The sequence below is a fragment of the Urocitellus parryii genome, chromosome 3 (assembly GCF_045843805.1).
Source record: "Urocitellus parryii isolate mUroPar1 chromosome 3, mUroPar1.hap1, whole genome shotgun sequence".
NCBI lineage: Eukaryota > Metazoa > Chordata > Mammalia > Rodentia > Sciuridae > Urocitellus > Urocitellus parryii.
Genome location: NC_135533.1, coordinates 48,084,952 through 48,103,221, shown reverse-complemented (window position 1 = coordinate 48,103,221; position 18,270 = coordinate 48,084,952). Strand labels below are relative to the sequence as shown.

At 37.0% G+C, this 18,270-nt stretch overlaps 1 protein-coding gene across 5 annotated transcripts in view; it reads right to left on the bottom strand.

Moving 5' to 3' along the window:
• Asb15 (ankyrin repeat and SOCS box containing 15) overlaps window positions 1-18,270 on the bottom strand; it is a 31,731-nt gene that overhangs the window by 9,405 nt on the left and 4,056 nt on the right. For 2 of the 5 annotated variants that reach the window (XM_077795959.1, XM_026388707.2), the window contains 6 exons: window positions 14,671-14,743; window positions 9,401-9,506; window positions 7,927-7,979; window positions 7,705-7,836; window positions 6,414-6,572; window positions 1,166-1,411 (listed from right to left, as the gene is read on the bottom strand). In XM_077795959.1, the coding sequence (XP_077652085.1) occupies window positions 1,166-1,411; window positions 6,414-6,572; window positions 7,705-7,836; window positions 7,927-7,979; window positions 9,401-9,504 (694 nt within the window). In that variant the 5' untranslated portion in view covers window positions 9,505-9,506; window positions 14,671-14,743. Of the gene's footprint in view, window positions 1-1,165; window positions 1,412-6,413; window positions 6,573-7,704; window positions 7,837-7,926; window positions 7,980-9,400; window positions 9,507-10,463; window positions 10,586-14,670; window positions 14,744-18,270 lie in introns of those variants that run through there. The other 3 variants (XM_026388704.2, XM_026388708.2, XM_026388705.2) reach the window with 2 other exon arrangements.

Genomic DNA, 18,270 nt, shown 5'->3' with positions numbered 1-18,270 from the left:
TGCAAGTACTGTAGGTGAGCCTAGAATGAATAACTTTGACTACCATAAGATATCATCAGGGCACATAAACAATATGACATATGCACTGGGTAACATACTGCAAGGGCAACAGGATGGTGTTTGAACCTGGCTCTGATGCTGACTTTGAAAGTCAGGAAAACTTCTATGCACCTTCCCCTCTGCATCTGTAATTGGAGTAATACAGTTTATTTTATAGGGATTTTCTGATAATTAAATGAGATTATGTTGGGAGACAAAAATATGTTTGTTATTTTTCGATAGAGGATCCCTTGGGGATCACGTGGTTCTTGCCTTCATTTATCAATGAGGAAACTGAGGACCAGTCATTTAAGCAAGTAGGCAAGGGTCTCACAAGGAGTAGTTGGCAGAAACCAGTTTAGGAATTAAGTTTCTTAACTCCTGGCTCTTTAGTTACAAAAAGCACTTTGAAGTTTTAAAGCAGGAGCAAGATCACAACCTGTTGGGGAGAAGTAGGAAAAGATTTAGTGAGGAAGTGTCTTCAAAGACAGACTTTGATGGTGTCAGAGAGCATTCCAGAGGAGGGCAAGAACCTGATCCAAACCCCAGCAGAGGGAATACTGCTAGTCTGTTTTGGTTGGAACATGGGATACAAGATGGGAATAGTGAAGCATAAGCCTGGAAAAACCACTCAAGTTGATGCAGTAGATTTTCTGAATAGTTCACACTGTGACTGCTGTCCTTTTGGAGAGGAACCAAGTTGCAGTATGTAGCGTGGCTTCTGTCTTGTGGAGTGGGAACACTGGAGAATGGTGGAGAAATGATTGCACTGGTCCAAGGAAGATGTGAGGGGCCTGGCAGATGGAGAGATAGACCCAACCTTTCAGTCCTGGTTGAAATAAGTTATTGTATCAAGAAGCAGGAGAAGAAGAGGATTTCAGTGTAGGAGAAGGGGAGGATGAGACCCTGGGGAGTCATCTATGTGAAAATCGTGCTCTCTATAGAAAGCAATCAGGGCTGGCTTTGTAGATCTGTAGGTCACAATGTGTTGTGGAATGAGGGGTAGGTCTGAAAGCCTCACTCCCAATGATATTCAAGGGGGGTAAGAGAAACTCCAGAGAACTGTAGAAGAGGAGCGTCAGAGAGCCAGGACAAAAGCCAGTAAAGAACAATTCCCTTTACATACCTTTGTGGATTAGATGTTCTAACACATCACAGTGACCATATTCGGCGGCCACACCTAATGGTGTGACTCCAAATCCATCTCTCAGGTGGACATTGCCTCCGTGGCTTAGTAGCAAAGCTATGATATCTTTCCGGCCTTGCTTGGCTGCTTCGTGCATTGCTGACCATCGCTTGACACAGGGCTGATCAAGGTTGGTGTTGTGTTTTATCAGAGTAGACACCATGTTGTAGGAGCCCTGTTTTACAGCTTGAGAATCATTTTAAAAAGAACATCCAAGAGTAAGCATATTAACATGGATACTGGATGTGGTATTAAATTAATTATCAAGTTTAATATCACATATTAGATATTATCTATTCCTTTTTATGCTACTAGGGGATATTGTATTTCTCATACCCATATTTCTAATTCTAGAGTTTGCAAGATGACAATTATTTTTTCTTTAAGACTCAGAGGAGGGTAGGAGTTTCATGGGAAATGCACGTCACCAGGATAGGATGTCATGTGCATTCTTTCAAACTTCAAATAGCATCTATTGTTGAATTCTATAAATTACATATTTGAAATGCTTAGTATAGTACCCAGTATATAATAGGATCTTAATAAATTAGTGTCAGTATTGTTTTATAACCTCGGGACCCTAGAGCTGCATAAGTAGATGGTATGTATCAAGTTTCCTCCATAGACACAGATTTTCTTTTTTCCCATGCAAAGACAACTTTTCACCACACCTATACTTTCTTTTCTTTTCTTCTTTTTTTTTTTTTTTTTTTTTTTTAGTACCAGGAATTGAACCAAGAGGTGCTTAACCACTGAGCCACATCCCCAGCCCTTTTTTTAATTTGAGAAAGGGTCTTGCTAAATTGCTTAGGGTCTCGATAAGTTGCTGAGGCTGGCTTTGAACTTGTGATCTTCCTGCCTCAGCCTCCCAAGCCACTGGGATTACAGGTGTGCACTGCTGTACCCAGCTCATCCCTGTACTTTCAATGGAGGTTAATAATAGTGCTGTAGAAAACCTAAGTACACCTGTTGTTCTAAATGGAAGTATGTGACAGTTAATGAAGCACAATTCTAAGAGGGTCACTAAATCAGATGTCTCCGCCCTCTTGTTTGTCTCTAATATTTGAAAATACACTGTTAAAAGAGTTTTTGTCTCCCCTCCTTGGATTATTAAGACTTTCTCTCTGTTATGGAAACAATACTGAAATATGTCACACTTTTTTTTCTTGTCATTAGATAAAACCTTGGTAATAAACCAGTCAGATACATTCACTCCTATTCATCATTCATTCATTCAGTTCATGCTAGTTGTGTGGAAGCTCTGGGTGAGTCACAAGGGACTGTCTAGAGGAGAAGCTTCGGCTGTCTTCTATTTGAAGAGACATTCAAAGCCTGGACCTTTGTTGGAAAAGGCAGGAGGAGCTGTGAGGCCACATAGAACATTCTGGGCAGGAAGGAGGCAGAATGTAGAAAGGATCTAAAGTCAAAGGGAGGGAAATGGCTCCAAACTGCCTAACCAGAAGACAAGACTATGCCTATTTCCTTTAGAAGCAGGTTCTCATTTTCCTCCTCTCAATGTCCAAAGTAGAACTGTTGACAAATGGCTCTCTCTGAACTGCCCATCTGCCTCTGGCAGCTCTAATCCTGGTGAATTACCTCACCATGGCTGGTGGTATTGCAGTGCAGGCACCAAGCAAGCTAACCCAACTATGAGGAGTATGTCCTCATTTATCTTCTTGCTTCTGTTGCAGTTTTTTTTTGTAATTGGAAAAAAGGTATTAAATAATCGACCTCTTCCCTCATGCTTTGTTTTGCTCTTATTTCACTTGGAATGTATATTGATTAGTGATTAAGCTTTCTCCATGAAAATCACAGCATACCTAGGCTGTATTCAACTTAAAATAATTTCTCAAAAGTCAGAACTTCATTTCCAATTTAATTTTTTGGATCTATGGATATATTTTCCACAGAAATAACAATACAAATAGCAGGAAAACACTCCCAAACTAACTCACCAAGACATTTTTAGCCAGTAAATAACTGAAAGAAACAAAAGAAAAACTCATAGGGCACAGTATTGGTGTAACACAGCAGATTAAGTAAAACAAGAATTTAAAAACTTCTAGTTTTATATATATACATCATATATTTTTAATTCTTTAGAATTTAAAATTCTAAAACTTAAGATTCTTTAGTACTCTTTAGGATATCTTCAGAAAAAAATTTAAACTAATTTTCACATTTTAATCTGTAATAAATAATAAGTAAATGCTTAAAGAAAACCTAACTTAAGTTGAAGAATTTCAAGACTTAGATGAAAAATTTTGCACCCATTATAGGCACTTTTGAACATCTGGGTTTTTTTTTTTGTTTGTTTGTTTTTGTTTTCCTTTTTATTTTAAATTTATCATTTTCTTCTTTTCCCCTGGATATTTGTGTTTTGCTCATATCATTTAGTTATCAGCTACAAGTGATTTTCTGACTCATAAAACATACAGAGAGACTTTTCTGAGGGATCTGGACAAAGGCTGGAAGATTGAAAGAGGAGAGGATGATTTGAGAGAAAGAAACTGTCAGCAGTGGAATGAACTGACATGTAAATGGTGGAAAGTGACGGGGAACAGAAGATGGTGCACCTAAGACACGGTGCCAAACAGTTACCTGAGCTTCCTCCCTACTCTGGGCTCCACAGGCCAGGGTAAGCTTGTGCCTATCCAACTGAGGAAAGGTGACACCAAATCCTAGGGTATGGGCAGAAAGGGAATCCAAGAGAAAAAACAAACCCCGATAAGTGTCAGATCATCACAAATCAAATATATACGACTCAGCAAGCAACTGTGTAACATGACTGGGATACATCAAAGGCTGACAGGGAAGAAAGGACCTGGAGGGTCCAAAAGTAATTATTTTTATTTTTTGTCCTCTACCGATATTCCATAAATAGAGACAAAAATGATGGCATGAGGCTAAGAGTATGTAAAAAACGGAATAATACAGGAAAAAAAAAAAGGAACAATACTTATGACCTCTTATATCTCCTCCGTGAGTTAATGGACTTCGAATAGCAAATTTCAAAGCAGCCCATAGATTCAAGAAGAAAACTGAGGAAGTGACATGAATGATCCATTTTCCTATAGAACCTAAAAGACTTGACATGGCTACACAGCAAAAAAGTCCTGGAGAAGGTAACCAAGAAAAGTGCTTTTCTCCAGATGTGTGGGGAGACGCACATGAACACCACATCTGGAATGTTTCTCCATTTCCTCTATGGAGATTTTTGTCCTCTCTTTGACAACTTTAAAATTTTATTTCCAAATGTTAATTCTATTTTCATTCTGATAATTCAGTGATAAGATACCTTTCCCACACTTTATATATGGCTAGAGAATTAAAGCAACATACGTAACTTTGAAATGTATATAAATGCCTAATGCTGTGTTGTAGGCATTAAGCACTAAAGACAACTTAGATGGAGCAAAAGCAAAATAAATGAGTGAGAGCCACAAATTAGGTGTTCTTAAAAAAAAAAAAAAAACTGGATTGTCAATACCAAGTGGAGAATAATTCTGTATTTGCAAAGTGAAGCAGTATGTAACTCTGAAAAATGTATCTCCCCCCAAATCCCAGAAATCAAAGGCTATCTATAGAAACAACAATATGTTCTTGAATGTTAATGCAAATACTCTATGGTATATGCTGGCCTTTAGAAAATAATACATATCATGATAATACTTGTGAAGCAAACTTACAGGTGGATATTTCATCTACTGTTTATAGAACCTGCTCAGGCAAGAATTCTGGTGTATTTATGAAAAGCACCATGATATTGTGACAGAGGCTGACAAACATGTGCTCAGGGTCTGCTATTTGTTCCTCATATTTCATGGTTGTCCTTTTCTTTTTAGCAATAAAAGCCCCAAATGTTAGCAGGTCACAAGTCATCCATATAGAGACAAAATATCCCAGCCTCTCTTATACCTTGGTGTGCCTATTCAACAAAAGCCAAACCTCTGAAATGTGACATGAGAAAAAACTTATTTTTAAGTCACTTTTGTTTGCTTGCTTGCCTTGTGTGTCTGTTTTTGGTTTTTGTGACAGAAGTTTTGCTCGTACCACAACTATCATAATTAGATAGCTTGATAAATAATCTGAATTTGGGAAGGCTGAAAGCTTTGACCTAGGGCAAGCATTAGTGAAAGTAAAACATATCAGAATGACCTCATGCTGTAGTGACATTCTCCTTTGAGAGTTCTATATCCCTCAAGAATCAATTCAAAGAGTTTAGGCTCTTTGGAGTATTTTTAGATTTACTGCTTTTTTATTCTCCAAATTTACTTTGAATATACACCTGTATTATAGCATTTGCAGCATGGGATTAGGGATGTATGATACCATGCCTGACTAGACTGATCATTTTGATATGGATCTGATGTCCCTCTTTTTGTTATCTTCTCTTTCTTCTGTCTACATTTCCCCATAGAACCCTCCTTACAACTAGATCCTACCTACAGAGTTTTCTTTTAGGCTTGACACCTCTGGCTTCATTAAACTAGTTCTGCTCTTCTTGGTTAGTGGCACTCATTTTTAGATGCTGAAGAATGTAGTCATCCTTTACATCTGACCTCACTGTGTGTTATGGTTTGGATATGAGTTACCCACTAACAGATCCTGTGTTAATACAGGAAGTGGAGCAATCAGATTATGACAGCTATAACCTAATCACTGGGTTAATCCACTTGATGGATTAGTAGTTTGAAAGGACTATAGTGCTGGGTTGTAACTATAGGTAGAGGGGGCATGGCTGGAAGGAGTAGGTCTCCAGAGGTATATCCTTGAGGATTAAATCTTGTCCTCCGTGCCCCTACCCCACCTTCATAGCTATAATGAGCTGAATAGTTTCCCTCCACCACACCCGGTGCCAAGATGGTCTACTCTACCTTAGGCCCAGAGTTGGCCAGCCATGGGCTGAACCTCTGAATTCATGAGCTAAAACAAACTTTTCCTCCTCTAAGTTATTCTTATCAGGTATTTTGGTCTCAGCAACAGAAAGCTGACCAACACATAGTGGGACGGGAAAATAAAATCATCTGGCAGGTGAAATGGGGGTCAGAGGAGGAGGTTCAGGAAATGGAAAGTATTGGAGTAATATAATTTTTAATAAAGCATATTGATTTCCAAAAAATACTTATTAAATATTTATTATTTGTTTCAAACTATGAAAGTTCTAGGGAAAAAAAAAGTCATTTACCAATCAGAAGGGGCGTCTCTCCTTTATCATTTTTGGTGTTGGGCCATACTCCCTTTTCAAGTAAAGTCCTTACATTTTCCACCAGACCAGCTTTGATTGCCAAAGTCAAGGGTGTTTCTCCATTACAGGTCTTGAATTCCCAGAGTGTCTTGTAGGATGCTAAGATATGAAAGCATTATATTAAAAAATTGAAAATATTTACTTAAGGGATACTGCATAGTTCAGAATAACCCGTTGTTATGTATAACAGATTGAAAAGTCAATTGATGAGAAAGGGAAGATTGAAAGTATGATAAAAATCAACCTAACAAAGGTGAAGAAAATTAGATGCTCCTGGACCTGCTAATCAAAACAACAGCTAGACAACCAACATCTATGTTTCAAGCTGCTTAAAAAAAAAAAAAAAAAGCTGGTTGCAAATTCTCATTTCTTAAAACATTGTAAAGCAACTCTCCAATCCTTCATTTTATTATTTAAATTGCATCTGGATTTTCTTTTGGTCAAATGAGGTGTGTAAATGTAGGAATGAAAATATATTTGAATGAATGTATCATTTTTTCAGAATGTGTTGGAAAAGAAACATTATCCTTAACATCATTTTTTTCTTTAGTTATAGATGGACCCAATACCTTTATTTTATTTATTTATCTTTATGTGGTGCTGAGGATCGCACCCAGTGCCTCACATGTGTAAGGCAAATGCTCTACCACTGAGCCACAATCCCAACCTCTTAACATCATTTCTATCTGTCTAGTTATCTCATTTTCTAGATGGATTGCTAGCCAGCCAACTATCAAGTATTTCTCATAATTTTCCAACTTAGCAAGCAGCATTGAAAGTTAAAACATAAGGAATTCTAACAATGGTCTATAAATGCTGAAATATGAAAAAATACCATTAGGACATAAAAATTATTATTAACATTGCAATATATAATAATAATCTTTTGAATCTTTTGATAGTTCAAGATGAAAAATTAAAAACCAACTTCCAAAAGAAAAAAGCTTTATATTTGAATCAATTAATTCATTATATATAAAACCCTTTATCTCTCATAGCCAATGACAACACCTTCCCACCAAACTATGCCACTTTTTAAAAAGATAAAAGGATGGCAAGGGTGAACCTCAAGCATCATGAAATATGCTAATTTTTTGGTACTCCTGGAGTTAATATATGGGTAGTGACTTTCTCATATTCCAAACTATCTCTTACTCTTTATGTTCATTAGGAACAATGATAACTTCTAAATTTCTGTTCTACTTGTCAAAAGGCTGTTATGTTCTCTTACCATCCAGAACAATCTCAAGTATTTGTTGAAAAGGTTGAACGGCAGCTTCATGCAATGGAAACCATCCTTTCTCATCGGCTTCGTCCAGTGCACGTTTATATTTCACACACTCCTGGAGCTCAAGAATGTGACCTAAATTAAACACATAGTCTGTTAACACATCTCTGTCTTTGCAAGATAGGATTTCCAATCCAACCCACTCCAGACAAGAAACCCATTTACCTTGTCTTATGGCCTCCACAAGTTTTCTGTTCTGATCACTGAGGGGGACAAATCTACCAGATAAAGAAAAAGAAGCCATGTTTATACTAGTGATATCCTTAAAGGAATAAAATATTTAATTTATATTGAGTTCTTGTGGGTAATTGGAATGATCGAGATCCACAGGAAATGCACAAAACTGATTTTATTTTCTTCAAAAATGTAAATGCTTAGGAGTCAGAGTATATTTACGATATCCAAACCTAAGAACACTAGTGAAGATGGCAAAATCCAAGATTGTGATGTTATCTCTGAGATTGCGCTAAGCTATGAAAGGGAGTAAACAATGGGAGTCAGACTTAAAAGGGCTGGATTCAGGTCACAGCCTGATTTTGTGATCCTGGAAAAGTCCTCAGTCTCTCTGGGTGTTGGTTTCTTCATCAGTGAAACAGTGGGATTAAATAGGAAGATCACTAAGGCTTCTTCCACCTTTAGAAGAACTATGTTCAACCGATGTTCATTGCTTGACGTAATAATTGCTAATAGACATTCAGGAGCTTATGGTCCAAAATGTCTGTTAGTGTCTCTAATCAACTGATCCATAAGTGAAAACAGGCAGAGAGCATTTACTAACATGTGTCCCATCACAGGTCATGATTTAAACCCTCAGGGTAATTCTCTGATATGTGTGTTTATTAAATAGAAACAAGGATTTCATAACAAACTTATTTAACTCTACTAAGCAGAAATATCTGCTAACATTCTAGGATTGTGAATGGCTTCTGGGGCATTTTCAAATTCTAAAATCTGTTAGACACAATGGAAAAATTAAAAAGACCAGAAATTTAAATGTAATATGCTAATTTTTAAAATCTCAAAAGCAATAACTTCATAGCACTGAATCTATTCAAAAGCACTATTAAGTTTCAGAATACAAGAGTCTATATATAATTAATAGAATATAAAGAAAAACTAAACTTTGTGTCAGAAACATGTGTGTTGTTCAAGACCGAAATTTACTTATGCAGTTTTAAATCCTGAAACTCCTACTTACATAAAACATCAATTTTGTGTATATTTTAATTGAATTATTTGTAAAGTTTAGCTGAGACAGTAGCTGAGTGTGTTATAGAATATACAGATTGCTGTTTACCCATACACTGGTTATATAAACTGTTCTTGCAAATTTGTTCAAACTACTCATTGTCTGTTTGATTACAGTTTGATTTAGAAAATAGGCAACCTTATCCAACCAAATTCAACTAGGGAATTCCCATCTAGGTAATTTTCATTTTCCACATGAGGTGGGGATTTGTGGAAGACGAGATTATTAAAGTCTGTGGACACTGGTCTCTATAGAGGTATTAGATTTCCTGCCAGAAAAAAAGGTAAGTATTTTCCTATAAGAGGAATTGAGAAATGGGATTCATTTTATCTTATGCCAAAATAAATGCCATAAAGAAATTTTGGTGAGGATAGTTGAATAGAATGCTACCTTTCAGAATGACATGCAGTCTGGCTGGATTCAATGGATTCTTGAATACTGAGTTGAATATCATAACTTGTAAGATGATCTTCATCAGGGTCATTATTATCCATATCTGAATATAAAAAAAGGTAAATATAAAAGAAGAAAATTCTTGTTATCAGCAAATGATACAGAATATCAGGTGGAATTAACAGCAAATTCAAAATGAAAAACTAAAATACATTCACCTTTTCCACTTAAGAAACACAAATGCAATGAACCTGTAAACCATATATATGAGGCCCATTTTATTAATTTAGAATGTTCAAACTGTTGAAACATTTATTACCTGCCTTTTGAGAACCATTTTTTTTTAACTTTGGACATTTTAAAACTTTTGACTTTCTTATTAGTAATGTCAGTTGAGTTTATAAGGAATCTCTTTTTCCAAGCTTCTAAGATATACTAATTTGTGCAGTGCAAACTGATGGGCCAAAATTAGCATATATTACCAGCTTGGAATCAATTTATACAGCACATTAGAAGTTTAACTCAACCAGAGGAGAAATGGGTTATTGGCAATAACAGAGAACAGAGATCTTTTTACATTCTCTACACATCAGCAGAGGTCAGCTGTAAGGTCTCATTGGTCTCAGAGCATCTAAACTGTTAAGATAAAGATCATTTTAACTCTACCCATACACCAGAGGCCAGCCCTCCTGTAGATTCCTCATTTATTCCACTATATAGTTCTAGGTATTCATTACAAAACCACTGCTCACTGGACCATCTGCCCTGAGTATAATAAGCAAGAACTTAAAATATTCCTCATTGGCTTATTTCTTCCAAATATCAAATTAGCAGAATGAATATCTCTCTTTACTATTGGATTAATTGCATCATCTTATTTAGAAAGTTTAATAAGTATATAAACAAAAATAGTTCTGTAGCCATTTGATTGACCAATATGAAATTACGTTTAATTAGTAGTACTTTTCAAACCAAAAATGTATTCTCTGTATGAAATTTTACACGATAATACGCCTTTTTCAAGGGGAGAAAATTAAAACTATGTTATTCAGGCAGTTACCAAAATACAGATGATGCATGCTTTTCCTCTTCCCATTCTTCAAGGTTAGATAATCTTAAACCCCAGTGGCAGTTCTCAATAAGCTGATAGCCAAGGTCCTTGGCCTCTGGACAGCCTGTGCCGAGCAACATCATGTGGATGTGCTTGTTCACTGTGTACTAAGTAAGTGCCAGTGCCCTTACTCCCACCTTGGAACAGAAGGTGTAGCATAGTGGTCATGTTCAGGGACTGCACCTGCCATGGCAGAGTGCTCCAGTAAGCTTGCTTCAAATTAGCAGAATGAATGTCTCTCTTTACTATTAAAGAGATGATATCATAATATCTCAATCTCCTCAAAGGCCAGTGTGAGCCCCAGGGATTCTCTTTGCCAAGTAGATCCCAGTGGCATTTTATTATTATTATTTTTTAAATCAACTATTGCTTCCTCTTCTGTATCTTCTCTCTAGAGTGTAACTACATAAGAGCATATTAGTCTGCAACCTCAGTGCCTAGAGAAGCAACATCCTGTGTTTGTGGTCTCCACGTGTGTGGTGAAGGTATTAATTAATTAATGAGTTAATAAAAAAAAACATGGAAACATAATCCAAGTTCTGCTTTGTTCTTACAACTAATCATGTTTTTCAGAGTCATTCTTCCAACTGAACACATTAGATTGCTCACTCCGTGTGTGGCTTTGTTTTCTCACTTCTGTGTCTGGGCATCTACAACCATGGCCCACAGTATGGCAAGCCTGGCTCAAGACAATCCTTCTATAGAAGGCTTTGCTGGAATTCTCCATTTCCTCCTCAGCCTTCTTTATTTATGAAGATCTCTTTTTGTGTGACAATTTCTCAACATTGGATTTATACTCATTTTGTAATTGTTTTGCAAGTTCTTCACATATTTATGTTTTGTATTTTCACTTGCACCATGAGCTTCCTGAGGGGAAATATCTTTCTTTTTGCAGTACTAGGGATCAAACCTTGAGCTTCCCAGGGCTAGGCAAGGGCTGTATCACTAAGCCACACCCCCAGCCGGCTTTCTTTTTCCTTTAACTCTTCCCTCTCTCCCCACTCCCACTCAACCGCAGCAAATGGCTTCTCTTGATGGTCACTGAAACAAACAAGCACTGAGTCACTACTGGCAAACAACCTTAGAGTCCTTCAAATAATTAGAGGAGGAAGTTAAACCTGTGGCATTGCCCGTGGCCTTTTTCTCTGATAGCACTGTGGCCATAGCATGGCTCTAAGATTAGTAATAGGACGAAGAGCCTTTCGCCTATTTAAATCATGAGCTTAAATCTAACCCTGATGGGAACGTGGGCTTCCTGTACATGAGACATGACAGATTCCTTAGAAAACGCGGGTCTGTGAAATTTTCTTTTCCTTTTTTCTTTTTAAAAACATCCTTTGACTACCACTAAACAGGTTATCTATATTCTTAAGTGTTTTGTATCTTTAGTGACATAAGGAAAAATGATGAAAAAAAGATATGAACCAATTTAAGTCTCATTCAGGATTCTTCAGCATTGTATTGAAAGCTGGGGATGAAGTGAGGATCTGTGAGCAGGTGTATTAAGGTGTCAGGCTGTCCAAAGAGCCTCACAGGAATGGACATGGAAACATCCAGATGCAAGGAGAAAGGCAAGAAGGGAGTCACTCACTTAATACACAAATTTAAAATGACGAGGGCTCAGTCCTCATTGAAGGGGGCAAATCAAGATTATTTTACAAAGCACCACTCAGGAGTATTAGGAAAGACCAAATAATATTTTGACATCCTTTAAGATATATTTGAGGTAGGGAAAAATGGTGAGAGTCAATTAGGAGGACGGATATCAGGACCACCATCTGAGTTATGCTCCACATTTGATGTGCTCCAGCAAGCCAAATAATATCTGTTTCCCAAAAGGGACAAAAGCCTCCATTCTTATTTAAAAAAAAAAAAAAAGTGACTACACAATTCAGTCTGAACATGTACACCCGACAATTAAAATCTCAAGGACAGTTACAAGTGGGCCAGTCAACTTCCCCTCCTGTGCCTTGAAAAGAAGGGATGTCAGGAGACCCTGGTGGCACTCTTGCCCCTCCCATGTTCTCTGTGGGAGCTTTCTTACACTCCCACCTTAATCTCCTTTTTAATAAATTTCTGCTTGCTTGCTTGCTTATCTCAGTGTTTGGAATGCGATGAACCTGATTTCGACCAGTAACATATTCACAAGTATCTCACTTCTAAGTCTGGAGAAATTAACTCTTTCCTAATAATATTTTCCCCTTAATTCAGTCTTTTTCTGGAGAATTCCACTAGTGAGATTGTTTAATCTCTACAAGTACCTGACATACAAGTAATTGGGACAATCTTATTGTATAATTAGCCTTTTCTTTTAAATCTTGCTGAGAGTCAGGGACATATTTGATGAGAGCTATGGATTCTTTTTCTGGAGGAATGCATGCCCACTCAAAATGTTGTATGATTTTAGGGAACTCATGGACCTTCTGAAGCTCTTTCATGTACTCCTGGTTAAAAACAAAAAACAGCTAAATTCAGAATTTCTAAAAGCTAAGTTCCAAATTTATTATTCAGATATAAATAATTAGTCACTTATTTTACAGATGCGTTGAAATAAATTCCAAACTTAGCTAATGGGAAAGGGAAAGTTCAGCAATCATGTACATTTTAGAATATTTCTGGTAAGAATTAAATGCTGATAACAGTAAGACCTAAAAACTCTGAAGTGGTGCCTTTACTTCAAAGCACTGTGCAAAGCACTTGGCATATACTAGTTTATTTAAATCCTCACTCTGTGTTGTAAGTTTTGTAGCTTCTTGTAAATAAGTGGAAAAGTAGGTTTCAGGTGGTTAAAAGACCCACCCAGTGTCAAAGAGCTGATAAGCAGAGTCTGAACAGAACAGGGAGGACCTTCACATCCAAGGTCTTTCAGAAGCTGCAGGAAAACATCCCCCGCCGTTTGCCTTTAAAAGAAAACACTTTGATCTGGTTCTTAACAGCCAGCTCTCGATGACAATAACTTCCAAAAATAAAAAATAGCTTCCAAACACATAAATCTTTTCCTTTGGCTCTGCACAATAAGGTTTTGTGTTGCTTAGGGTGGTCTGAGGTGTCCTAAGCTCATTCTGTACTTTTTGTTTTGGAGTCTAAACATCACTTCCAAAAAACAGGATCAACAAGCCAGCTGGTGGCTGACTGAAGTGGTCAGGAGGCTGGGACAGTGTTGCAAGGCATGATGCAGGAGTGGACACCAGAACAAGCCACCTCCTCATCAGATCCTCTGTAAACCACCTCCAGTCTATCTATGCTAATGCCTCACCATTTGATGATAATAAGTTTGTGACGGATAAGTTTGTGACTCTCTCCAGAAGGTTCTTTGAAACATGGTAGCTCCCACAACAGGGAATCACAGCTCCCCTTCTTTTTCTTGAATTGCTTAGCTGGCTTTCTCTTGATTGCAGACAAGTTCATTATCCCACCTAGCCTAATGCTCTGGTTTGGGCAGAACAATATTGGAATTATCTTCAGGAATCCATAACAGGGTTGGCCTTGAGAGTAGGCTGAGTGGATAGTTGCTTCTATGGTGCAAGGCAGGGCTCTGTGTCCATAAATATCACACTGCCCCCAGCACCTGTCACATCAATGTCACCCTGTTACATCAGTGAGAGATTCTGTCTTGTAGGGCATATTGTTCCATCCTACTATCATCCCTTTTAAAAGTGCCAACACCACCACACAGGCCCCCAGGGTAGAACTAGGATTTCTTGGAAGAGTTATTGGGAGTGGCATGGCTTGGGAAGATGACAGGAAGTCTGAGGCTGAGGTCTACTGAGAGGTGATAAGAGGGGATAAGAAAAAAGCGATACAGCCAGGTGCAGTGGCTTCTGCCTATAATCCCAGAGGCTCAGGAGGTTGAGGCAGGAGGATCAGGAGTTCAAAGCCAGCCTCAGCAATTTAGCAAGGTCCTCAGCAACATAGTGAGACCCTATCTCTAAATAAAATACAAAAAAGGGCTGGGGATGGGGCTCATTGGTTAAGTGTCTGGGTTCAATCCCTGGTACCAAGGGTGGGGGGAGGGAGAAAGCAATACAGTAAAATTTGGTTTTCTTCACAAATTCAGACCCTAGGTTTCTGAAGGAAATGCAAGCTTCTGCTGTGTGGAATGCAGGGCCTGATTTACACAGGATTTTTTTTTTTTTTTTTTTTTTTTTTTTTTTACCTTGACAACACAATGGTTCTTGACAATGGACTCATCTACTGGAGGTCCCACAGAGAATCATCAGGATTTTTTCCTATCAGAGGAAGAGTAAGGGTCAAATTAGGACATTTTCATTTTTTGATTTTGTTAGGAAAACAGTTATTATATACTAAATAATGTTCAGTCCCATTTTATGCAATTTGACCATTTATATATGTAATTTTAAAGATAGAGTGAAATAATACAGATAAAATTGTTATAACTTTAGTGACTATTGGGTGGCTCCACATCTTATTTTTTTAGACTTGTGTAGCACAAAGTGAAAAAATCAAGTAAATGATTTCATTTTGCTGATTTTAGCAAAAGAGTCAGCTAGTCTGATAAGAGTTCTCAGAGGGACAATTGGTTCTACCCACAGTCACCATTAACTTTACAAGTAATATGTTATTGGAATTCCCTCTGTGTGGCATTTTGCCTTTTCCACTTCAGAAAAAAAGCCTACAGATGATGGGGACAACTAGGATCAGTTCAAACAGCATCTTACTTGAGAGCACAAAATTTTCTGCTGACACATTTCACACACACATGCAAACACACAAAATACACATACACATGTACATAGAATCTTAAATCAGAAAACACACTCTACTTTTGTGCTGCCTCAAAGAAATGCAAGCTGACATTTCAGAAAAGGTTAGAAAAAGGCAAAATGGACCAATGGATCTCTAGATACTAAGTTCACTCCCTACCATAGATGAGCACTTGGGAAGTCCTGGATGGATGAATAATAATCAAAGGATCAAATATACACTGCTCTTAAAATTACCCAAAGAACAGGTTAACTACATGCTTTCCCTTTAGGTCATACATTTATTGTTTGCAAAACTCACTTTCAATTTTGGGGCCACATTGATTAATGATTAATTTCTATGTAAATACACTAATGATAGAACCGGTCATACTAGTTTTACTTATCTCTAGTTGCATATTACAAAATTAGAGTTTTTCTACTTTCTGCTATTGATTTCCAAGTCAAATTCAACTATGAGAAAAACACGGGAAGATGCATATTAGCTTTTGAAAACTATAAATGTATAGACAGAAGTTTTAGTTTCACAACCACATGGATTCCCAGGGGAATATAACTTTACAGAATTAAAAAGGGTAGGGTAGAGCTGGTTTGTGGCTCAGTGGTAGAGCACCTGCCTAACACATGTGAGGCATTGGGTTTGATCCTCAGCATCATATAAAAACAAATAATAAATAAATGTATGTATTGTGTCCATCTACAACTAAAAAAAAAAAAAAAAAAAGGTAGGACAAGGATGAGGCCTGAAAGCCTATTAGCAGATGTGCCTTAATTACAAGCGCGTGTGATCATATTTTAAACATTTCTGTCCTTGTCTGTAATTCCACATCCAGGAATTTATTCTTTAAAATAATAAGAGATGTAGGAAAGTATTTGTATGTGAGAATGTTTATCTCAGTTGTATTTAAATTTCCAAAAGCTTACAAACAACCTAAATGCCTAATGATAGGCAATACATATAAACATTATTGCACACACAAGCAATGGAATGACCCATTATTCACACTAATATACACAAAGAATAAACTCTTAATTTCACAGGTAAACTGAATGATGCTCACTTATCCAGATATGACCAACCACTTTTACTGAACTAAGATTGACTTTTTTTTTCAACTTTATTGAGGTTAAAGTAACCAAGATTGACAATTTAAAAAGCTGCATATATTTAAGATGTAAAACCTAATGATTAAATATATGTGTATATTTATAGTTATACATGTGAAATATTTACCACAAACTAATTAAAATATTCATCACTTCACATTTTTTTTGCTACAACCATTATGAAAATAGTATGGTAGTTCCTCAGAAATTTAAAAATAGAACTAGTTTATGATCTAATAATTCCTCCTCTGGTTTTATTTCCAAAAGGACTAAAATCTGCACTCCCTTGTCCATTACAGTATTATTCACAATAGCCAAGATGTGGAATGAATCTAAATGTCCACTGACAGATGAATGCATAAAGAAAATTTGCTATAAATTGACAATGGGATATTAGGCATTTGTGGTAACAAAGATGAACCTGGAGAACAGTATGCTAAGTAAAATCAGTCAACACAACAAGACAGATATTGCAAGATATCATAGATATGTAAATCTAAAAATGTTCAACTCGTGGAAACAATTGATCTCCTAGAAGAGAGTTAGTTGCCAAGGGCTGGAAAGAGGGACTGTAGGGAGATGTTGGCCCAGGGTTATAAGTTTAGTTATGCAGTATGAGTAAATTCTGGTCATCTGTACTTCAATGTGACTATTATTATTAGTTAAAGGTATTGAACTGTATATTTGAAATACGCTAGCAGGGTAGGTCTTAGAAAAGGAAATTGAGATTGACTCTGTGAAGTGAAAATTTACAAGCCTTCTATGAAAATGGACTGGTATGAGATGGCCAGAAACCTTGTCAATTTTCAGGAGAGAGGAAATTGCCCACATCTATAGCAAAGCAGAAACCTGGGGTGGGGATGGGGAGAATTTCTTGGCTTGAGCAGAAGCAGAAATTTGAAAGACTAATGGCTGAACCTGAATCAGCCAAGTACAAGTTCATAAACCTAAGCTATCATATTGCTTGCATAGGACTAAAAGTTTATTTTTCACTGATTAGTGAGTGGAAGCTTCCAAGGACAGTGAGGCCAGTTGCAGATAATAAAAAAGCTAATTTTGGTTCGTACAACTGAGTCGTAGGGTAAGATTGCTTTGACTGCATTAATTAGTTACAATAACAGTAAAAATTTAAGTATCTCTAGATCTTAAAAAGTATTATAAAATATATATAATTATTCATTCACACATTCATAAACTTATCTTCTCTCTAAAAAAATTGTTCCTGGGCATGGTGCATTTTATTGAACATAACAAAAGTTTCCGTCAAATCTTTACTTAAGTCAAATCTTTTTCCATTTGAAACTCACTCAAACAGTAATGAGTCACTGCATTTCTTAGTTTCTTATTTTGAAATTATGTACAAGCATAAACTTCTTTCTGCTGGAGGCAAAAGGGCATAGGGATCGAACACTGTTCCACTTCTGGTCTGCCTGCATTAGCTGCCTGGTGAGCCGTGTCTGACATGTCACAGACATGTCACAAACATTCAATTAGCATTGCCTGCTCTTTTTTCTCCTCTGGAATGGAGAAATAGGATCTTAGGTTGTTTAGGGGCAGTTTCAGCTCTATTCTAGGTCTTGATATCCTCTGATATCCCCATAATTTTATTCTCCTTCCTTCTCCCTGGAATCGCCAAACTTCAGAGTTAAAAACCATCAGATAGCTCCACCTACTGTCAAACCCTTTACAAGTTATTGGCCAGCCTCAGTTTGAATCCAAAGTGCAAAGGAACTTATCTACTCCCAACTCTACCCCCACAGCCCTTTGCCTTTGGCCAGCTTCAACAATTAGGGAAAATACTGAAACTGAATCCATATATTGAAATCATTTTTTGATGGTCCTTGTTTCTTTCCCTCAGAACCGTATTAAGACAGTGTTGTTTCTCTGGAACAGGAGATCCCCTTTAACTATCCCAAGGTTGTCTG